The 24,585-nt window shown below is 48.5% G+C and overlaps 1 protein-coding gene across 1 annotated transcript in view; it reads right to left on the reverse strand.

Moving 5' to 3' along the window:
• Positions 1–241: 241 nt before the first annotated feature.
• The window catches only part of LOC133342493 (forkhead box protein P1-like), an 84,592-nt gene continuing 60,248 nt past the window's right edge, over positions 242–24,585 (reverse strand). The window contains exons 11-13 of the mRNA XM_061551647.1: positions 21,839–21,999; positions 16,885–16,959; positions 242–5,355 (exon numbers count right to left, since the gene is read on the reverse strand). Coding sequence (XP_061407631.1) covers positions 5,205–5,355; positions 16,885–16,959; positions 21,839–21,999 — 387 coding nt within the window. The 3' untranslated portion in view covers positions 242–5,204. The remainder of the gene's footprint in view (positions 5,356–16,884; positions 16,960–21,838; positions 22,000–24,585) is intronic.

Raw genomic sequence — 24,585 nt, forward strand, 5'->3', positions numbered from 1 at the left:
ATGTGTCCTGCGGTTTGAATGGCAACAACCACAGCTTATTGATCCGACAGGTCACGTGTAATGGGGCAAGGCGTGGGTGCTCCCAACTCTTCGAAGATCGCTGCCCACATCTCCTGTAGAAGTGCGTGAGCGTTAGCGAGTCGGGGAGTGGGTTCACAGCAGGCCGCTTCGTGTGAACGCGGCTCTACAGATCTCGGAGGTGTGAGTCCAGCTGCGCATTGAAACACACCGAATATCGAACCAAGTTCAACCACTTTATTTTTTTTAAACTTTATCATTTTTTTTTATCCTTGGCACTTAAAAAGGTAAGTTTAACGAATAAAAATCATAAGACCTTTAAGCTGCGAATTACACGTTACTGTATCAGATACTCCGTTTGGCGTTTTGGTCCAATCTTGAATTTTTATTAAGTCACAGAAAATAAACCGTAAAAGTAAAAAAAAACATCGGAATGGATCGACTCATCTCTCGGCAAGCTCGGATCACGTGGTGTGTCACTCCGCCAGAGCTGCGTGAGTGGAGCCTTAGAGCCTCCTGCACGTGATTACACCGTCACATGTAAAGACAAAGGTGTGTCCAAGCATTAATAACTAAGAGCTCTCAATGTGTTATTCAGTTCAAAGCAAATGTAAAATGGTACAGCTGATTTCATGTTAAGCTAAAGTACATATGATGCATTCAGGGCTTCTTCTCCAGCTACGAGCATGACAGTTAAATACAAAGCATTGTCACAAATACCAAGCCATTTCGTTTTACTAAGTCATATCTACTACAGTATACAGAAGAAGCAATTTTGTAAAAAAACAAACAAACGAAACAAAAAACGACCTATGCAATGATAACAACAAGAAATAATTAAAACGAAAGTGGAAAACAATTCCAACGGGAACGATAATAGTACATCAAAACACATCTTTTCCATGTATTTCAGTATAATCTCAATACCATGTCGTTAACAGGTTGGTAAGAGGGATATTACATTTACTTCTTGCGATGAAATAAAAACAAAATTATATAGACTACAAAGGAATTCTTTGTAAAGAAGAAGCAGAAAACAGTTTTTGCTTTGAGCAAAACGCCACATCGTAAAGATCACCAACACACAAGTGAAGTGTTCACTGTTTTCAAACATCCACCTCAAAGGCTAAGAATATACAAACTAACGTGTATCTGCTAAAATCATGCAAATTTATTTTTACAGCTAAGTGCAAACTGTACTTTATTTCAAAGAGGTTTAATCTAGTTGAGGTATGCATTCTAAAGATGTCACGCTTGTGTGTTATGTTGTCATAATTACACATTAACCTTATTTACAATAATATGCGACTTATATTCGAGCTTTAAGCTACCGCCTACTCGCTAACAGAACACCTGTGTGTGTGTGTTGTTTGTTTAAAGATATAGGGTCGCATTTGAGTTAATATCACTACACTACGTTATTCACTTCAGAATTTTTTCTGTCGTAAAATTTCCCAAATACTGTAACTGTGACAAGCCACCCTATGCTCTAGAGTAGGTATTATCCTTTGTAAAGCTTTGCTCATTTAGTGCTGAGTCGACGGAGAGCTTGGAGGGCAGTAAATGCATGAACTTCTTTGTAATTCTTCTTCTTCTTCCCCACGTCATAAACATCTTCACGGTTTTCCGCTTCCGGCGAAAGCGTTAAACCCGATTTTAAATCCACAACAATCACACAATGTTACATCATGCATGGATATCAGACAAACATTTTTTTTCAAAAACGGTTTCCTCAAAATTAAATGTTAAACCGTCAACATCACACGTGCGCTACGGATAACTCGACGCGTACATCTTAGTGTCACGATCGATGCTTTTTTGTTTGTTTTAAAAGGTATATTTCTCGGTTTCGACAACGTCTCTCGCTTCAAGAACTCAACGTCTGTCTGTTTGTTTTTTGCTCGCAATGTCCGTTTGTCGCCTTCGACAGGGCCCTGAAAAGGAGGTCGCGGGCCTCTGCGTCGACGCAACGCGCTCCGTGAATTGGAACAGAAACGGATCTGGCGGCGTGCCTCGAGCCGCGGAGATTTCATAGCAGAGACTTGAGCGCGGTAGTATGAGGCAGGGATGGCGGGTGGGTGGGTGGGGTGCTAAGTGTCAACATTTACCGCTATTTTTTTAAACGACGGTCGCAGAGAGAAAACTTTGGTTCATTACACTTCGCCTGACGTGAAGGGAATGCTTGCCTTTTGGATGCAATGCATTTTGGTCAACAGAATAGTTTCTTTGCCACCTCCTTAAAAGGGGCCCGCGTCTTGCTATTTGGTTGTTACTTAAAGAAGGTACTGTATATCCGAACCATCTTTGGCAATCTCAGAGATTACACTTGGCAAAAAAGAGCGAGCGAAATAAATATGGATAACAGCAAATGGTGTGTCTTTAAAATACGGGCAAACAGCACAAATGACCGAAGGTGAATCAAAGCCAAATTTCCAAGCATGTGGGTCCTATGCTGCCTGTGGAAAGCATTCAACATGAGTGTATTCAAAAGACAACATTTTATAAATTACCAGCGACTGACTTCCACAGTCAAGACCATTTAAATAGGGGTGCGCAGTGTTAATTCAAACATATATCGACTTAAACAAAAACAACTTTACTGAAACTTTTTAATTTAAGGTCAACCATCACAAAAGGGGGCGTTAATATTTACCATAAAATATTTAATTTAACAGTGAACGTATATATTTAAAAAAATCACAAAACATACTTTTGAAAACAAATCACGTGTCCAGAATTCTGGAGTTAAATACTGTTGTTATTTTTTTGTTTTGTAATTCAAGAGAACGGCTTGAATATTGTTAAATGTCGTCGTTAGTTGTTTAAATATATTTAAATGCGCGTTTGGATCGGTGATTGACATTTAGACTAAAGGAAACCAGGCTTTAAGCTCTCAGCATCACCACGAATCCAATCCAACCGCCACAAACACCACACGTGCGCAAACATGAGCAAGCGACAGCACCTGGCGACATGACACAGAGTGAAACGAGTGTACTTGAGGTCTGTTGAAAATTAGAGGGATTGTAGTTGGGATACATTTTTTGGTCTCTAGGAAGCATTGGTAATCAGGTAGCGATTTTATTAGTAGCAAGTAACTGTAGAGGTCTGTTGAGTGTAACACAAGTGCTTTAATTTGACATACCAGTGACAAAATGTATACCTGTATTTATATTATTATTTAATAAGACCATCCTCCACTTAACTCTATCTCCTTTCCCGTTGGGTTCAAACTTAGCTAAAAAAAAACAAGAAATTATTTTAGCATTGCCAATTCATCTTTCTCTCCTTTATGATCATGCCACCTTGCTCCGTGAAATTCCTCACACCTTGCGATATTTTTTAACGGAAACAAAAAATCAGTTTTCAAATCCCTCTTGTAGGGTGATCAAGGAGACGAAGACGATGGCAGTGCACAGGCGGCGAGAGAGAAACACGCTTGAGGGATCGTTGAGCGCTTTCGACATTTCGAACGCGACGTTTGCCACCGCGCGGTAAATCCCCGCAAGACCGAGTCTCGTGTGTTTGTTTCGTTTCGCTCTGCTACGCGACGTGCGTATTCTTCTCAGCGCCGTCCGTCCCAGAAGCGGGCGACACACTCCGGCGAGCACATCAGCAAACGCGCGGTCGCTGGACACCAATCCTCGTGTTTCTCTGTCGTGTCTTGTCGTGGCGGGGTCAGTGTCAAAGGTGGCCAAGAGCCCCCCCCCCCTCACTCCCCCCCTCTCTCTCTCTCTGCAATCCTACAGAGACGTCCGTGAAGCAATTTGGTAGACGTGCCACTCACAGGGCAGGTAGACGGTGTAAGATAAAGCATTTTGTTTTTTGAGCATTTTGGAACGCCGCGGTAAACCTTTGGTTTGCACCGGTAACAAAAGAAATGAGGACTTTTGTATTTTTCTAACATCGGAGGTGAACAGAGGTAAAGAGGTACTTAAGAGATCGGATTATGCAGACAGACTACACACCGCAGGTTGTGCAGAGGGCTTTTTCGGCGTAGCGTTACAGTTGAGTTGCCCAGTCGCCACTACCGCTCATCCTCCTCATATTCATTTGAGTGGCTCCTCTGTGTATTGTGAAGCCACACGTTTCACTGGCAGTGTGCCACACACACACCAAGCCAGAGCCAGGATGTCAACACTTCACCAGCTGGGCAATGCACCTACCCCAACGCAAACTTGGCACGTTAAAACATTTATACACGACAATTAATTTTTAGTTTTTTCGAAAGTGTGTGTGTTTTTTTTTGTAAAGAAAATGCAAAAGTAAAAACGACAAATAACGTTAATAACCGTATTCTACAACTGCACGTTTAGTCAATGCGCGCACCACGCGTGCGTCGTGAGTCGGTGTCAACTTTTCGAGAAGCAACTTCAGCTTGACCAGTTCCGTGTAAAATTGGCGGCACGGTTTAACCGGCCGGCAGGTTGGCCCCCAGCCGGTACGGCTTCCAACACGGCGAGAGGGAGTTGCGCTCCGGTAAGTGCTACAGCCCGTGGTTAAAACGAGGAGATGACGCCGGATGCCTTTGGACCGTAAACAAGACGGCCGCAGAATGTACACTTCACGTCGAGTTAATACTGGCAAATGTCGTTTTTGATTAAAACCCTCCTCAGGTTGGGTTAAACGCCCGCTCCGTTCGTGCGTTTGTCTTCGATGCTGGCTTCCCGTCCGCAGGGGCGCAAAGCAAAATGGAAGATTTCAGTCTCGTGGAGTTTTGAATGCAGCATCACCGAGAAGAAGATGCTCTTCACGCCGTCGCTGCCGTCGCCACCATTGTTGCACCACCGCCGTTGTGACCACGGCGATGTCAAACCACCTCACAATGTTCACGTGGGACCATCCGATCCTTTACAAAAGACATCATCGGCGCGCAGGGTGCGTACGCTGCTCACGGCAGTTTGTCACTTGTTTTCATACGTCACGTATTCTGACTTCTTGTTGTTCTCGTCGTTTTTCGGTCCGGAAAAGCAAGCACTGCCGCCACCTTGCGTAGTAAGCGCCGTGGGCGGCGGTGGAGGTGGTGGCGGTTGGACTTTTGAGGATCGCGTCGCTGGGGAAGGGGGGGGGGGCGAGAACGCACGAGCGACGAGTCGCCCTTCCGCCCGTCCGCCGTTCTCCGAGCCGGCGGACGTGGACGCGTGCCCCCTCGCGCCGTCGCCGAGTCGGCGCCGGCGGCCCCCCTCTCACTCCAGCTCGTCGTTCATCAGCGGCTCCTCCTCCTCCGTGTCCTTGTCATCCTCCAGCTCGGGGCTGTGCGGGGCCGACGCCATCAGAGAAATGGGGACGTTGTTGTCGTCCATCTCCAGCGGCTCCTCCTTCACGTGGAAGGGATGTCTGTGGTCGGAGGGGCGCGGCATGCGGCCCGGAGGGAGCGAGGGACGGAGAGAGATGGAGATGTGCGTAGACAGAGAGGTAGCCAGCCAGACGGAAGAGAAAGAGGAAGAAGTCGATGTAAAGACGGAGAGAGCGTCGGCAGAAAGTAACAGAAGGAAACACGTGGAGAGGCAGAGAGAGACGGAGACACAGCGTGAGGCAGAGAGATGAGGAAGTCATAGAGATATGGAGGAAGATACCGTGAGAGAGACAGAGACAAAGGAGACAGACAGAGGTACAGAGAGAGAGAGACAGAGTGAGACGAAGGAACATTAAATACATCGTGGTAAATATGCACTGCTCAGTCAGCCAAACAACACGGGCTGGGAATAAATCGGTGGGGTTTGTGAATCGAGGAGAGATAGAACCACGTGGTATCTGTCCAGCACACCCGAGCAGGGCTGTTAGGGGACCAGTAGAGGAGATATCGTTCCATTTTTGGCAACAATTATCAGACTAAAATAAACATTTGCCAACACAACAAGCAAGCCCAAAATATTTCACGTGGCCTCTATTAATAATGTGTCTTGAAGACGAGTTAAAAGGTGGCCACTGCTTTTGCAAGGTCGTTCACATTTAGTAATACCACTGTTGCAGTAAAAATGTCTTGGCCACGTGGTAATGTGGAATTGTGCGAACATATTTTTGGCAGTGGACTGCTGCTTTTGTGTACAGTCACAGATATGACGTTAGCAGACATCACCTATGTAACGTTACCAATGCATACGCATTATAAAGTGTACACACCTGTACATATATATGAATAGACACATACCTACTATAATCACCCAGGAATGTCTGTCCTTAACGCTCGTGACGTCACTACACATCGACCAGCCCCCCTAATTAATATTCATGAGCAGGTGACGTCTCCAAATGGACACCCCCCCAGCCCTCACTAATAATCATGCGAAAGTGACGTCACTCCACGTCGACCAGCCCCCCTCAATAATCATGAACAGGTTACGTCCTCCACATGGACCCCCCCTCATTAATAATCATGAGCAGGTGACGTCAATCCACATGGAGCACCCTCCCCCCTCATTAATATTCATGAGCAGGTGACGTCACTCCACATCGAACAGCCCCCCTCATTAATAATCATTAACAGATGACGTCCTCCAAATGGACACCCACACCGCCATTAATAATAATTAGCGGCTGACGTCACTCCACATGGGGGGGCGAGGTGCCTCCTCCCCCCTCCTCGGCGTCAACTCACAACCCTCACTACAAAGGCAGAACCCCCACGTCACGTGATCTCCCTAACGCTATTGAGACATAGAAGTAAAAAGGACGTCATGATGAACAAGGGATTATAATCTTAGCATTAAATAGGTCTGTGTCACCGCGCCCTTACAAATTGCACACGAATTGATGCAATGAATATCACGTCGCGGTCTGCTTTTCGCTTGCAAGTTTCAGATTTACTGCGAGACACCCGTCCTTGGACGGGCAAAAGGCGAGTCCATATATAAAAGACAAAGATCCCCTGTGCGGCCTTAACAGACTGTTGGGGCAAGTGCTGTTAGCGAGCACCTATAAATGCCAGCAAGGCACACGAGGGAATGGGTGACCAGCGCCACGTCTGGCTGCCTTTGTCTCCCTAGTGGCGATGTTTACACACCGCACCAGGTACTCATTTGAGGCTGAGTCGACTTAGGGGAGGCCCTTGACTGGTTAAAAAAATCATCGATGATGTTGACCGTGAGCAGGACTTGAAGTCGGGTCACCAGGTTCGTAACGCAGTGCGATAACCACGAGACGACACCACCACTCCCCCATACACACATGCCCACACGCGCATATGCACATGCCTACAAGTGATGAGCTTCAAATAAAAAACACATTTCGAATTTTGAGATGTTTAAGGACATTTTCAGATGTACTTTCTGATCGTTGCCATCTCAAATTTTGCGTTAAGGCCTTACTTCTGATTATTTTTATTTCCGTAATCTGAAATGAGGGCACCCATCCATAACCCTCACATACAACTGTATGTACAGTATGACAAGCGATTAATATATTTCGATACAATTCCTGTTTATATATTAACCCTGATACTGTATATATAAAATAATAAGTGCAATGATATTGGAGGTCACTTTCCCGAAATGTAAATCGGCGCGTGTGTGACTGCGCATGCATTTAATATTCAGTCCCCTCGTAAATACGCACACACAAACACGCATATCAATAAACAAGCCAGGCCATACGCTCCCTACATTTATGAATCTTGTCTTCGCCCATGAATTTAGCAAAGGGATCCACGCGGAGCCGCGAGTGTGTGCCCGTCATCGGAGAGTAACTGCAGCGCTTAGCAGCACGCGATCAGTAGTTTATCTATCTTTCTGTACACAGTATAATCTATCTATCTGGCTGTCTCTAATCTACCTATGTATGCACTCTGTGTCTATCATAAGTCTACCCTCGGTCAATCTGAGTGCCGTATGGGGCAATTTGAACAATGCACAGGCAAGGGTCTGTTTTGCAACAAACAAGTACTTCTCTGCTCACGCGTCTCGATCGAGGATGTGTTTGCGTTGGGATTCTGTCACGATGTAAATGGTCAGCCCATTGGACTTGCAATCCGCAGGTCACCGGGTTCAATCCCCATAGGCGGTGTTTAAAACAACAATGGTGCAAGTTGCTGGAAGCCCTCCGCCTCTTATCCACCCAGCAGTGTCAATGGGTTCAACCGCTGCTCATTAATTGGCACCACGCATGTGTGGCTGGAATGGAAGAGTAGGCCAAAGTACAATCGAGAGGGGGGCTCTCTTGAGCTTCCTGCGGTGCAGGCAACTTCCGCCGGCCAGTGGCGTGAGCAAGCAATTGCAGGGATGCACCTTTGTCCATAAGACATCATCAGCGTGAGGGCCGCCACACATTTGAAACCATTGTGGGTTTGACAGCAGCACGATGATGATGGTGGTGATGGGGAGTGTTGTCTCTCTGTGTGTATTGTCGGGGGCCGCACGTCAGGGGCCGCGCTAAAGGCCACTAGTGGCCACCAGTGGCCCGTGGGGGCCTTGCGAAGATTCACAGTATCTAGATTCACAGATTCACAGAATCTAGATTCACAGCTTCACAGAATCTAGAACAAGCTGTAGTTGTTGGGAGTGGGGGTGTGTGGTGGCGGGTTTGCCTCCCCCCTCTCCTCCCTGCCCGCTCATTGACATACAATACGGGCGTAAACAAGACGAGCGCAGATTAGCGCGGCCGCCCCGCGCGATGAAATATTGACGGCGGCGATAAATAACGGAAGGCGAGCGGGCGTCGAGGCCAATCACGCCGGCTCGGTGGTGGGGTGTGGGTGGTCGGTGCGGGCGGCACAGCGGCAAACAGGCGCGCCGCCGAGCGGAGCGACGCCGTCCCGGGAGACGGAGTCGCGTGCGACGCGGCGAGCGACTGACGGAGCTGACGGAGCCCGCGGGGGCCGGGGTTTGGTTCACGTCGGGGTTGGGAACGGCGGGTCAAGCGGCGGTCGCTTTGGCCCCAACGGCGCCTCTGGTGAGCGCCGCTCGGTGCCCGCTGCGGCCGCACCATGGACGAACGTCGTCACCGCCGCCGCCGCGTTGCAGGGGCGCACGGACGTCGCCCGAGTCGTTTCTAACGACCGCCGCGGCGTTAACGGCGGCGATTTTTGTTTAGTCGTCCGAATTAAATCGTGGTGCGGTGGTGGCTAAGCACGTGGCCCTGTGATCCAGCACTACGAAGGCAGTGAGGGTTGGCGGATCGCGCAAACGTCGTGGTAAAATTCCCTTCCCGTGGATGCATTCTCCTGGCTTGCTTGCCAGGAGAATGCGGCAAAAATGTGGACTCCACTTGGTTCTGTTTGTATGGGATTGAGTCCCCCCCCCCCTCTCGCATGCGTGGGATTTCTTCCAAGTGCTCCGGTTTCCTCTGGCATGTAAACACTCATTCAATGGCCCGTAACATCTCAATATTTAGAGACGTGCAGAACTTGGAAAGGGAATTTGGTGCCAGGTCATCGCGTGGCCTTTGCAGATTGTCTGTGGTTCCTCCTTGCACCTGAGTCTCTCTTTGAGAGTGAGCAAATGCCGTGCTGCTCACTACAAGTTGAAATTATTATAAAAGGGTATCGGTACAGCCCTGTGATTGCATGCTCATGCCACTGCCGACATAAGGGGCATAGAGTCCCACTAGTGGGTATTTCTGGCCTACTCTTCTACATAAGTTGTACAGGACTGCGGTGAAATATACGATGTATTTTTGCCTTCTAGCAGGAGTGGCTACATTGCCATTATTTTTTTCTCAATTCGGAGATGCGCAACAATTATCGTACTAAGAAATGTCAAAGCATCACAGCCGGTGTTACACAGCAGTAGCTACAGCAGCAGAAACTACAGCATCTACAGCTACAGCAACAGCCGCATCTGCAGCTGCAGCAGCCGCAGATGCAGGAGCCACAGCTGCAATAGCTACAGCAGCTGCTGCAGCAGGTACAGCCGCAGCAGCCGCAGCTGCGTCTGGACGCTGTTGTGTAGCCCCGCACTGCGGTCCACCCTCTGCTGCCGCTGTCGTGCAAATTAACTGACACTTTCTCGTATTTTAAATGCATGAAATTAAATTATTTAAACTTGCCATACAAATTATTTAGACATGATGTATAATGTACGTTCAAACCAATTTGCATATCCCTCTGCCCGCACTCCAAATACACAATATTTTAGCGTTGCAACAAAACAGCATGTGTGTGTGTACTTGGGGAGCGGTGGCGCAGTGGTTAGTGCACTGCACTACAGACCCAGCAACCCGAGCTCTCACTCACAACCGACAAGTGACGATTATTTGCAACGTTCCTGGTCCTCCGCTAGGTCTACGCAGCCTTAAAAATGGGTAGCTGGTGCGGTGTGTAAACATTACCACTGAGGAGACAAAGGCGGCCGGGCGTGGTGCTGGCCACCCACACCCTTTCGCGTGCCGGCCTTCACCGGTGCTGCTACTCGCTAACACAGCACTTGTCTCAAAAGTTTGATCGTACCACCGCTCACAGAAGGGGCACAGAGAGCCCCGTGGGTAGCCTTCATAGGAAGATGGCGAGGTGTCATTTTCAAATAAAGCGAAATTAGACGGTGCATTTCACCATCAATTGTAGAACGTATGTAGAAGGGAAGGCCAAGCATATCGACTAGTGGGGGCTCTCTGTGCTCCTTCTGTCGGCAGTGGCACGAGCAATCAACCACAGAGACAACCCATTCCCTGTGAGTGACTTGTGAGGCAAGTGCTGTTAGCGAGCACCTATTACGCACAGCGCCGTCATCAGAGTTTCGTGTCACGGCGCTTGGTACAAATTGGTGGCCTTGGCTCCCCCCCCGCCGATGATGGACGACGTCACAACACTTAGTCCTCCTCATTTTAGTCTGAGTTAACCTAAAAGAGGTTCAGAAGCCAATTGCCAGAGTGGATGTTGTGCGTTATGGCAAGGACATGGATGCGGTTGCCTGAACCGGTATGCCACCGCTCGCTACGGATGTACTCTGGTCAATACCACACCTGGCTGCCACTGCCTTCACACCGTGCCAATGGTTACACACCGTGCCAGATTTAAGAATGGTTCGACCTTGGGGTGGCCCAGAGCCTGATCAGATATTCGCCACGGATTATTTGAACCCGTCGGAGGGAATGGAACGTGGGTCGCTGGGTTCGTAGCACTGAGGGCTGACCACACGCCCCTGCAAACAGAGACACACGCACACCTTTACACATCGACATCGCCCACACAAGCGTTAATATCGACGCAACTGCAGGTTCTTAATTCCTGAATTATTTTAACAAGCAGCGTAGCTTCTCTTTCCAGCTCTAACGCATGACAGCGACTGGCAGCCTACACACACACGCTCTCTCCTTAGCCTTGCTCGCTGCGTCCCAACAGAATACCTGCTTGAGTATTCAATAATGGAGCACAACACATGCTGCTTAAGTGCCGCCAACAAGTCGTAACTAATCAGGGCAGGCTGGCATGATGGAGGGCGCGAGCCGCAACGCCCTCATCAGCATGCGGCGCCTGTCCGCCGCTCCTCTTTTCAAGACGACAACCCGAGGAGAAAATCTTCCTCCATTAATCAACTTCAGGCCGGGGACAACGGTGATGCATGCTGCTTTCGCTGGGGATTAACGACCGCCTCGACTTTCCCTTTCTTAAACCCCCCCACATATCCACCCTTCGACACACCGAATGGGGGGGGGGGGGGCACGTCGGGCCGTCGACGCGGCTGGGGGGAGGGAGTTTGCCGGTGACAGGGAAGACAACAACAACAACGACGACAACGACAACGTGCCGGCGTGTAAACACGTGGCCCCCGCGCGCCGCTCGGCGTATTAGCCCGGCCCGACGGGAGCGACGTGAGGCGGCAGGGCGATGCGAGTGGGGGGGGGAGTCAAGGGGGGAGGGGGGGAGTCAAGGGGGGAGGGGGGGAGTCAAGGGAGGGGGTGGGGGGGAGTCAAGGGGGGAGGGGGGGAGTCAAGGGGGGGGGGAGTCAGGGGGGGGGGGAGTCAAGGGGGGAGGGGGGGAGTCAAGGGGGGAGGGGGTGGGGGGGAGTCAGGGGGGGGGAGTCAAGGGGCCACGTTTCCAATGGGCTCAACATATAAACGGTTTATAACAATAGTGATGATTGCCTTTATCGATACTATCTTCAACAGGTAATGAGTATTCCGGATTCTGCTCACCGACAGTGCATATTCGTAAACACGATATCAGAACAACCACGATCGTCGCTTCCTCATCCAGGCAACTGTCGTCTGAACCTCAATCCTCTTTTGCAACAGGGCGCTGCTAGGGCGCCTTTGGCCAATTCCCCTTACATTTGAGGACAGACATTTCTTTATATTTTGGCTTCATCTGAAGGCCTGCACATTACAGCGCACTACCGTGAAATATCCACTAAGCGTAATATTAAGAGCCCTATTAGGCAGCACACTGAGTGGCAAACGGTTTATTCCCTGCGACAGAATTATTATGATGATGATGGTGGTGGTGGTGACGATTACGGGGAGGGAGGCTCCGTCATGTTGCAAGGGCGCTGTCAGCGCGCGCGTTGCTCCCGTGCCAAGCAGATGCCTCGGCTCGGCTCTCCCTCCCCCCCCAGCAGCACCCCCCGTGCACCCCGGGGGGGTGGCGAGGCGCCACGCGGCCCAAAGAGCCCTCCGGTGCAAAGGGGCCGTCCATAAATGACGTCACGCGATTTTGGACAATTTTTTACCCGATTTTTGACCCCCTCCCTATCGTCACACGGCGTCACAAAAAGTCAGACCCCCCCTCAAATATGACGTCACAAAGCTCTGACCCCCTCCCCCTCAAAAAAATAAAACATGCTTCAAATCGCTTTAAACTATTGTCATTGTAGTGCGTATTTAATTGTAGGAGGAAACATTTATTAAAACGTATATTTAATTAAGTAGAACGTGTTGTCTATATTTATTTAAAGTTGCGCATTTTGATGTGACGTCACATTCCTCACCCCCCCGACCTCCCCCCCCCTAGGTGCGTGACGTCATTTATGGACGGCCCCTAAGAGCTCGCGACGTCGCCTCTCATTCGCGACGTTCACGAGCCAATTACATTTGCACAGCACGAGTTAATGGACAGTTCGAATTATATCTGTTGATTATGAGTTGTGTTATTTATTCGAATGTGTTCCTGCGAACGCTGCTCAGTTCGTAGCAAAGCAGCCCTTCCTAGTTGGACATTTGCAAGTTACAATCCTGCCCAGCGTCACTTTCACATCGTCGTTAAACTGAGTATTATAAAGGTGCAGTGCTGCAATTTCTTGCTCATGCCACTGCTGGCTGAGGGAGGCTATAGAAAGCCCCTCGAGAGGGTGTTTGGCCTCCTCTTCTTCCACGCTGGTCAGACGTCTTTGCAAGAGGCGGGAGAGTATCCACACTTTACCCCACCGCGTGCAAGCTGCCAATCGACGACCTGTGGTGATGCACCCATGGCCACTGTTGGTGTGCACAGAGTTGGGCGAGATTTTAGAAACTTGCCCAACTGCCACGCCGGCAGATCGAGCCGATGACCTCTGGATTTCAGGTCCAATGTGCCGTTACCCATTTGACCGTGGCAATATTTGTAACGTGCCTTTAGATGAGATCGTTTAGAATATTTGGCTCAGAGGTCGCAACCGGGTACCCGATACCCGTACCCTACCCGATACCCGGCTGGGTACGGGTACGGGTACCCGTTTGCGACCCTGGTACGGCCGGGTACGGGTACGGGTAGGCCGTGAGTCACTGGTGAGTCACCGTTTGTCACTCATTTCAGGTGGGGTACGGGTACGGGTAGGGAACCCGTACCTGGCCGGATACGGGTACGGGTACCCGTTTGCGACCCTGGTGCAGCTGGGTACGGGTAGGGAATCAAAACCCGTTTGCGACCTCTGATTTGGCTGCTGTACATTTTCGCATGATAAGCCACTTCGTTGAGCTATCGTTTGTGGCCAGGTCGCTTCTGAAAAATAAGCGAATAGCGCGGTGGGACTTACCTGGTAAAATAAAAAAAAATAGTTTAGTTTTATTTGTACATTTTTTAAAAAGTGATTTGCTCGCCTTTCCTATACTTTGCACTCCTATCGTGTTTTTGTTTTGTTGTTGTAACGTCCTGACCCTGTGCCCCTACTGGGCAACTGTGACAAAGAACTTTATAGCTTATCGGATTCACCCAGTAAAAATAATTATTCAGATTCTGATCTCCACTCTGGCTTCAGACCACAAATGGAGGCAAACATTGCCCCACGCTCATTTGAGTGCGGAGACACTTTGACTGATTACATCTAGATACAATACAATAACCTTTTAATCAATCTATGTAAGAACCCACTGACATTACCTATCAGCACTGTATATGTACGTTATATTACACTGTATATGTACATACATTATATTACAATGTATATGTACATACATAATATTACACTTTATTTGTAACTAGTTCATTAAGCCTGTGTTCGCTAGGCAAACGTTTTAAATAAATATAATATTTAACTTGATATGATTTTTTACAATTTTTATCTACGACATAAAAATTTAGAATTTTCTGCAAAGAAAAAAAATTGTTGAAGACTTGATTCAACTTGTTATATTTAAAGGCGTGCCCATCATAAACCGCTCGATTTAAACATTAAGTTATCAGTTATTAGAAAGAACAAAAAATAAAGAACTTAATATTCTATGAAGAGAAGCTCTTATCTTTGATCGTTTTCTAATTATTCAGATTTGAACACCATAAAATGCGTATTTTTTCGTTCAAAACCGCTTAAATCCGAAATATCTCAAAAACAATAAAGGATAAAACAACGGCTCTCGCTTTAATTGTATTTGCCGTTTAACGCTCTGTCAAAGGAAACAAAATGCAATTTGACATTTTGAACGGTTTATGAATGACACGCATAAATATGTTCATGGGCACTTTCAATCGATATTTGGGGGGCTTAAAATGAAAAATGACGGATTTTCAGATTTGTCCTGATGTTTGTGTCATTAAAGCTACCTATGTACCAAACTGCAGCTTTCTATCTTGTCAGTAAGTGCCTTAAGAGATTTTTTGAGACATACAGATTAAGGCTTTTATATAGATTGTGTGGGGTTCCTTTTCAAATCGGGATTTTGGCAGTCGCAGGCACACATCTATTTACTTTTAATTAGCAGTGGCATTACATAACAGTTGCGTAGTGAAAATAAAAGATACCAGTAATAACGATAGTGCTGTGAAGCTCATTAAGTTAGAATGAGCTCTGGGCCTTTAAACATGTACATTGTGGCCATCTGCTTGCATCTGTGTGGGCTGCTGGAACATCTCGGTACTAAAGCTGTCCGGTCGAGTGAGACAAACAAAGACCTCACAATAACAACAACAACAACAACCCCGTTGCAAAATGGTAAAATGACAACAACCGAACGAACCATCTATTTGCGGCCGCATTTCACAACCGAACATCCCTTGGGCTAATGCAGCAAAACCAACGATGAAAAGGGATATGCAGTGAATTACGAAAGACACTTGAAGATTCAAATCCAATGCACGCGTGAATAATTAATGCGTTATAAAACAATGGTCAGGAGCTCCATCGTTTTAATTGTGCTTCATATTTATCGCTCGTTCCCACAATTTGCTCTAAATAAAGTTGAGTGTGTGAATTTAAATGAACGTCTTAAAACACGCTCCTATTTAATTACTCATCAAACTATAAATTACACGAAAGATAAAATCCTCAGTTTTAACCGTCACTAATAGTCGGTTATTTTAGGCCATTATAATGGCAATTCTGTGCAAGAATGTGCGTATTCGTTTAACGTTAAATGATCGCTGTAAGATTTCTTGGTGAAAAAAAAGTTCAATCGTGCGCGTGTTACGCAAATGTGTAAATGTGATGACTAAGTTAATGTTCACACCTGCAATGGGACAATGTGGAACATTTTAAGCACTGTAAGTTTAATAGGTACGCAATTAAATCGAGGTTACCAAAAGGATATCCTCCAATTCTTAAATACCAAACGTGGTCTGTGACAACGGCGAAACGCAAAAAGTGAAACGTCCCTGACGCGTCTCTGCTGCCCCCCCTGCGCCCAGAGATGGCGTGGGGAGGCAAGCGCCGCTGGAGGTGAACATCGCCACCAGCATCGACGTGCATGTGAAGCAGCAGAGCAGAAGTGTACGCATGTGTGTTGAACTTCTTTCGCACCGTACGTAGCCAACCGTGATGATCGGAGGTTGCGGGGGAAGGACAACAAACTCGACACCAAGATCAGTTTTAAAGAAATTAGTTTCCAATCTTGATTTAAAACGACGTAGCTCCAGTGGATTCCGGATATGAAAGCGAGCGATGCAGTGGCCGTCTTTGTTCGATCAAATATAAAGAGGGTCACACATATAACGGAACAGGCATGAGGTTGTGGGACAGAGTGTGAGTGTTTGATTTGCAGTGGCAGCGCTTAGACAAAAAAGCAAAGCAAAGCAAGAGGTTTGGATCCCAGGCAACTCAAGAGACCCAGGAATTTAATATAACAATCACAATTAGATCTCCATCATCACTATCGCGTCTCCATCTCTCTCTCTTCTCTCATCTAACTTTGTGTACATCTCTTATCTCGCCACTGCTATTTATCTCCCTTCCCCATCTCGTGTCACTTCACGATGAGTTTATAAATTAAAAGCCCCCCCCTCCCTCCGCAACCCCACCCCCTTCTGCTTAAGAGTCCTCAATAGACCAGCACCACCACTGCTGATCGCTCGTCCCCCCACTCCCGCCTAACACTCTGCAAACCCCCCCCCTACTCCTCCTCCCTAATTGCAAAACGTGACCCGTTCCCGTCTTTGCTGGCACTCTTCCCTGTTTGTTCTACCGGTTCCGTGGACACGTGGTGAGTGCAGGAGCCGGGGCCACGCGGGGGCCACGCGGGGGGCGAGGGGAGCGTGGGGGGGGGGTGACCGCGCGTCTCTAACCGGCGGCGGTGGGGTGGTTCTCAACGCACCTGTGTGCAGGCGCATGGCTCATAGGAGCCCAAGGTCCCCGTGGTTGGGGAGACTCCACCTCTGTCCAATTGAGACTACGGGGAGAGAGAACAAAAGCTGTGCCACCACGCATGCCTTTCGCTTCACACGCGCACACACACAGGGACACGCGTGGGGGGGGGGGGCGAGGAAACACAAGGGGGCTTGAAGGGGGAGGTCGGGGATCCACGGTGAGAACACTTCGCTCTCGCTGACACTCACCCCGCGGCTGACCGTGAAGTGACAGGCGGCCGCGAGCGTGCACGCACACGAAGGTGACCCCCTCGCCCTGGGTTCAGCCGTAGATGCTGACTGTGCGAAGCGCCGTCATGAGTGAGCACCTCTGAAGACCAATGGCCAGGACCACGCACGTGCGAGCCACCGTTTGTCTCTCCTTTGCCAATGTTGACCACATCACTGTTGACCACATCACTGCACCAGGCGCTCGCGTTTTGGAAGTCGAACCCAGGGTGGCCCAATGCAGGTTCGGACGTCGACTGTCACTGTGATTGAGTGCGGCCAGGGAGTTGAACCGCAGTTTGCTGGCTTTGTAGTGTGGTATGCAAACCGCTGCATCATACCAATGACAAAAACATCCCCCTCCTACTCTATCGCCTTGTACAGACTCGTGGGGCAAGTGCTGCTGGCGAATCCCTGTTTAGTGCGGCCAACGTCATTCCTGGCCGGGTCATTGTCTCCCGCAGTATCGGTGTTTACGCACCGCACTGGGCGCTCATTTAAATGTAATTTGACGTAGGGGAGGCTCGGGACCGCTTCAGATATTCGCCGCTGATGTTGGACCCGGCCAGGAACGGGAACTCGGGTAGACCTAGTCCATAAGCGTCAGGGCGCTAACCACCGCGCCGCCGCTCCCCGCTAAATTGTTAATGCACGCTGACACCGCTGCAATGACCACTGTGGAGGCCACATTTTTTTGTAATTTCACGATTAAATCACACACGTGGACGTATGAGAGAGGCTCCGCGCTGCGTGCGTACGAGACAGGGAGATTGAGTGCGTGTGTGTGCGAGAGGGCCTGCGTGCTTATCGCACGTGTGCACAAAACCCAATGAATTAGCTAAATCAGACATAATTGAATAACCAATGGAATAATTCCTTCTGCATCGCTTAATTTTGTTGAGTTAAACATATGGGAAAAGCACTTTACGAATGTTCCGCATTCTTATTATTATTGAGCAGCAATTCAAATGTCCCAAAGGGACAGTTTTGAAATGGTGCTCTTTAAAGCCAAATACGTATTGAGGGAAAAAAAAAACAATAAAAAAACATTTCAATCTCATGCTTGCGTGACTGCAGCCTGACCGCGGTTCCTTTCTCTCCTAAAATTAGTTGTCATTCGCGTAAGGGGCTTACGCACGGAGCGCAACGTGCGTTCCCTCTCAAAGACGCCAACGCAGCACCTGTTCAGGACAGCCACCGCTGCTGCTCGGCACAGCGGCAGTGCCAACGTTGCGCCGCGGACTCTGGCATCAACACCGCAGCGCCGCGTTACACGTGGCACTTGCCGAGGCCGTTTCGGTGCGATGCCAAGTTTCCACATCTCGTGAAGGGGCAAACCCCAATTTACGGTCAAACTAATTCCATAACCGCGGAGTGCAGACCTCTGTGAACTGCGATTGGCCTCCATCTGCCCTCCCCCTCCACCTTCGCTCGCGTAATTACAGCGTAGTGACTGGTGTCTTACTGCGTAGGGTCAGCGTCTAATTAGCCGCTCAGCAATGTCTTAATTTCCCTGCCGTTTGAGGTAGGGTAGCTGGGGCCCTGCCTCTGACATCGGCGTGGGTGACGCCACGGCTGAGCTGGGGACAGTCGTTAGCTGAGTAACGCGCCACTCACTCTGGTGGTGGAGAGGAATCGTAATGCTTCCCCTGGTCCCAGCTCCCACTCATTGTATTATCGATTTGAGGAGGTATCTGTGTCTTGGCGAGATGTTAACTACATTGTCTGGTACACAGGAAGTCATGGGTTCGATCCCGACCCTGACGCCTGCATATTTGTAGTTTGCGCGCTCTCCCCCGTGGTGGCTTAGATTTTTCTCTGGGTTCTCCGGTTTTTCCCTCCATATTCAGAAACATGCATTTAGAATATTTGGCTGCTATAAATCTGGACATCTGTAAAAGGAGCTTTATAGCTCATCGGATTCCTCCAGTATAAATAAAGATTCTGATAAATGTCCACGTGATAAGCCACTTACTTCAATGGCCTATCATTTGTGACCAGGTGGCTTTTGAAAAATATGTATACAGCTCAGTGGGCCTTACCTGATAAAATAAAAATAGTTTAGTTTTAGTTTAGTTTTGCTACACACTGTGCCAATTGCCCACACTTTCCAACCCTTCCATTCGTAGTTAACATACTCATACGCTAATGCGGCGTTGGGAACACGTTGTAAAAGCGTTCAGCGCTGTAAAATTTGATCGGGGCAGAGCAGGTCAGCGAGCACTTTACGGACTCTCAAGAGGCGCCCAGTTAGTCCCAGAAGAAACTTCGTTTCACTCAGAAATACTGCGGAATGTATCTTACAATGCGATGCAGCCCATTTGACCTTCATGACCCTAACTTGGCCGTTTTAACGTCTTCCACACTTGAGTGCAATGCTACATAAGTCAATGCAGCAACTCCACTTGGCAGATTCTCTCTCATAACTCAGAACCCTTCCTCTCACGTTGAACTAATTGTTTTGGTGATGTTGCTGGAGATGCTGCTGCTGCTGCACTAGCAAAATCAACAAGATAACTCAACAACGCAGTCGTCAATAGCACCGTGTGGCCTTAACAGAAAACATATATAACGGGAGACACGTTGGTCAATGGGCATTCTTCATTTATGTGCCATGGAGAAGGGTCATAGCCAAAACGTCGTCTGTTTTATATTTTTCCTGTTAAGGCCACAGTGTTACGGACGAATGTATTGAATTGTTTTGTTAATCCCACTGTACACAATATCACTTCTGAATTGCACTCAGAAGATATTTAAGTCTTCGTCCAGTTTTCCTTTTCAGTTGTGCAGCATGATTGTGTTTTTTTTATTGGCATGTAATGGCTACATGAAGAAAATACATTAATGGAAAAATCTCTTGAGGCCAGACTCAAGTAAGGCAGAATTCACATTAAGCGAGAAAAACCACAAGATATAAATATAAATAAACCCAAAACTCACTGACTGGAACCCCGTATTGTAAGCGGAGGTTCGGGCCGTTAACAGTAAGATCGACAGTTCACCAGCATTGATTCAAGGAAGACTGACTGCTGATGAGACACTGTGTGTCAAAACCGGTCGAGAGTTTGCTTGTCTTGAAACAAGGCTGCTGAAATCACGCATGTCTCAGAAGGCCGAGCGGCCGAAGGGTTGTGTGAGAAATTATTTAAAAAAATTACGCGGAGAGACGGATATGTGAAGGGCACGTACTCTCGCGTATTCATTTTTACCGGAGCACGTTTCGTGCGCGTGGCAATGTTTTATTCCCATAACGTGTGTGGAGATTAAGATGTACTCGTCAACGCAAGGAAACGTAAAGCTCATATTCCCTAGCATTGTTTTTCATACGATGGACGCGTGCTTGGAAACTATCAATTATAAAGACGCACGCTTATCTGGTGTTTTGGAATTTGGCGAATCTCTGATCTTGCACACCTGGGGTTACCGCATGCCAAGTGTCCTTTGTTGTTTTCACCGTTTTACAATCCAAGTAAATCCAAACCCAGTGAACCTCACACTTCCACGGCTGCTTCACGTTGATGGTGAGTGGCTCAGATACATTGCACCATAGTGATGCTTTCGGTGATAATAAATTGTAACACAACGCACAGTGCAATGTTGTACAATACAACGCACAGTGCAATGTTATACAATACAACGCACAGTGCAATGTAACATGATAGAATGCACAGTATATGTACAATGCAAGGTGTTGGAATGGTAATACAATACGGTGCAATGTGATACAAGAGAATGCAAAAGCCGTGTAAAATGTAAGGCAGTGTTACACAACACGACCAGTGCAATGTAATACAGTACAACACATGATTTACAATAGATTTTTGGGTCAGATCGTGTTGTGTTGTACACCCTCCTCCACTTGACAATGAATTAAGTTGTTGCTGGAGAGAAATCCGCCCACATTGAACAGTTGGGTCCAAGACGTTTCGCTGGTGGTTACAGGCAACATCATCAGGCAGCTGTTCCGAATTGTGATAACGTCCGCCAGTCGTGGGCTTTAAGAAGGTGGTTGTGCGATGTCATCAACGTGCAGCCACGAGGGAGTCAGGGAGTTGATAACTCGCGGTTAATGCACTCTAACAAATGACAATGCGATGGTCGATTACAATAAATCCTGTTACATAGCTTGGCATAAATACTGGCGTTTGGATGTCTAAAAACACCAAACAGACACCAATTAGGAGGCATCGTGTCTGCGTAAACACGCTTGCTCGTGGGAAAAAAAACCCCGCCAACAAATATGCTTAGATAATGTACGCAGTCCTGGAAACGGATTACAAACCTGTCAACCCGTTATCAGTGCCTACATTATTACAGACCAATTCAGACCTTAGTGGTCACCCCGTGCCCTTCAAAATTTAAACGTTAATCCTACAAAGTCCCATCACAAGGGAGAAACACAAACAAATAGACACATTTTTTCGTTCCGTATTGAAACGGCTGTACACCGTATGGACCTGAAACTCAATTTCCCTGCACAAGAATACGGGCTAAACCGTGTGGGTTGGCAGCGATGGGGTTGGCCTGCACCAGAGGCAGCCTCTGGTGCAGGCCTCGTCTGACCAGCGCCGGACCAAGGGTCGCTAAAAGGCGAGCAGCACCAGGACGATGCAAACGGCGAAGCGGGCACACGTGCGAAACCGCGTTCAGACGCGCGAGGAGCGCGACGGCGTGCGTGTTCAACGCGGGGCTCACAGCGCGTGCGGGGGCGAGTGGCCGGCGCTGCTGCCGCTGCCGTTGCTGCTGGCGTGCTCCAGGAGTCCGTTGAGCTCCTCGTGGCTCGCCATGAGCGCCGCCGCCGTCACCGGGTTCCCCAGCCCGCCCAGCAGGGGCAGGTTCGTCTCCGCCAGCGCCGCCTGCGCACAGCGCGGACAACGACGACGGCGCACCGCCACGGGCGCCACCGACCCCCAAATACGATGGAGTCTTGTACACTCGCGAGGGGAGGGGGGGGGCGAGCTGTGACGCGACGCTCGATGACACCGACGCCGTCAATTTTCCGTGGCTGGGAATCAAACTTAGGTGTTTTTAGGTGCGGTGGTTGCAGCGCGCCAGCGGACTGCCACTGCCCCCCCCCCCTTTCTTTTAAGCGTAACCCTCTAATCTTGCCTCGGCTGTTTAGTTAAGGCGCATGCCTCACTCTCAGATCACTTTCATTTAGGAGCTCACAATGTAACTGCTTTTCATGCACAAAGACAAAGATCACCCGGAAAGCCTTTAACAGGCTGTTAGGGCAAGTGCAGTTAGCGAGTAGCGCATGGCAACTGAAGAGGGGTGGTGTGGCCAGAAGCATGCCAATGTGTGCTGAATATATTTTTGTTATTTCACCAGGTAAGGCCCACTGAGCTATGTAGCTCTTTCAGAAGCGACCTGGCCACAAATGAGAGCTCAACAAAGTGGAATATCACATGTAAATGTAGAGCGGCCAAACACTCTAGAGGCATGGACCTGGATAAATCCACACTTCCACGGGGAGAGAGACACGCAAAGTCCAAACATACAGCAGCAGGCATCAGGGTTGGTATAGAACCCACCGCGTCCTGCATACGAGGCGAGGTAGTTAACATCTCGCCACCGTGGCACCTGAGAAAGCCAATCAAATCAAGGAATCACGTCATGGGCAGATGGGCCGAATGATTCGGTTTACAGTATCAGCAAAACAAGAGGAGTGTTGAAAAACAAAGAGACATTTTGACATTGTTTAAAAATACGTTTTGCTCGGGAGACAAAAGCCTGCCATAAGGTGCCAAAGGTAAAGGTGCAGCTCTGTACCTAATTGATCATGCCACCACTGGCAGACAGGCCTCCAATACAGGGTGATTTGGCCTACTCTTCCATGTTGGTAGAATGTCTGACAAAAGGTAAGAGTACCCACACATAAAGATTTTGATTCTGATTACTGCTGCGAGGACAGAGGCGTTGATGGGTATTTATTAATCCTTTACCGGCTGCGGCAGGGGGTCAAACCGGGGACCTCTGGATTGCAAGGCCAGTGTGCTACCCATTCCACCATCCCTATCCTCTGCGATACGAATGTGGAATTTCTACCGCGTGCCTGGGCTGCCAATGGAAATGCGTACTGCCCCGAGCCCAATGAAGCACAAGACACTTGTACACGATAATTATCGTTGCCAGGACTGAGATACTGGCATGATGCATGCCACAATCAGCAGCAATCCCGTTACTTTGGGTATTGGACGCGGTACCTGCAGGTATCACCGTGCCCTACTTCGCAGCCCTCCCAACGCACTTGTTTGTTTGAGTCGCTGCTAATTGGGACGACTTGGTTGGTTCAAGAGGGCAACCAGGACCATCAAGGATTTGGGAAAGCCACGCCGCTCAGTTTCACGCGATCATCGTGCTTCCACGGGCGGGGAAGGCTTCGGGCCACGCTCCGAACCCAAGGGGCCCAAGCAGTCTTCCACGACGCCTCCTTGCATTAGGGCAGGCGAAACGACAGACTGTCCCTTCTAGCCAAAGCGTGAATTATTAAGGGGCACGCGTTTGCTCTCCGCGAGTTTACCCGTGGCACCGGGGAGGTACGCTGCACGCCGCTTATTCAGACGGATGGATTTATTTTGTACCTTTTGTTTTATTGTCGTAAATGTATTCTTTATTTTGAGTTTAACCGCTACTGTCGCTGTCGTGAGACGAACGACGGAGGCCCTTCTGGAATTCCCGCGGCTGTCAGAGCCCCGCGTCATGGCCAGGGAATGGGCCCGGGAGAGCAGGGTCGATTTAGTTGACGAAATTAGTGAAGATCATTATTCGTCAACAATGACCGTGGGTGGGTGGACGGATATCGTCAAGCGGCTAAATTAACGCTGCCTGCACGATGACAGCACCTTAACACGCCTCTCCCGCCAAATGCTAGATGGTGCTCATTCATACCCTGTCAGTAATTTCTAATATTATAAATTATTAGAGCGCGATGTCAAATGTTGTCGATGAATATCGATTCTTACGTTAACGATAAACACACCAATGTGCATGCGTGCAAGACTACATGCTTTGTTATTCGTGTTTAAGCTCAAAAGACCACTCCAGAGGCTGCTAAATGCAGCAAAAAATATATTTTAAAAATATTCTTGCATTTAATTCTGTGCCTAAATCATAATTTATTGCATCATGGGTGCAGTTAATCTCTGCAGCCTTAGCAGCAATTAAAAACTGACCTCAGACCATTCCATTAGGAGCCAATGGCCACCAACATGCATACCTGTCCATCGTTCTCTAGCCAGTGCTTTAATTGGCACTCTGAACGGGGTGATCACTTTAGGCTAAGTCAACCCAAGGGAGATGTTTCGTCCGTGTTCTAATACCAGTTGCGACTGGTGCCAACTCTGAGGGTCAACAGAAAACAATAACCCGGGACATATCCTGGGAAGACTAATATGTCACGATGTCAGAAGATGGGAGGCATGCATATAAATACATTGTCT

This window comes from Lethenteron reissneri, chromosome 15 (genome assembly GCF_015708825.2).
Source record: "Lethenteron reissneri isolate LAM-NWPU_2019-01 chromosome 15, ASM1570882v1, whole genome shotgun sequence".
In the NCBI taxonomy this organism is placed as follows: Eukaryota; Metazoa; Chordata; class Hyperoartia; order Petromyzontiformes; family Petromyzontidae; genus Lethenteron; species Lethenteron reissneri.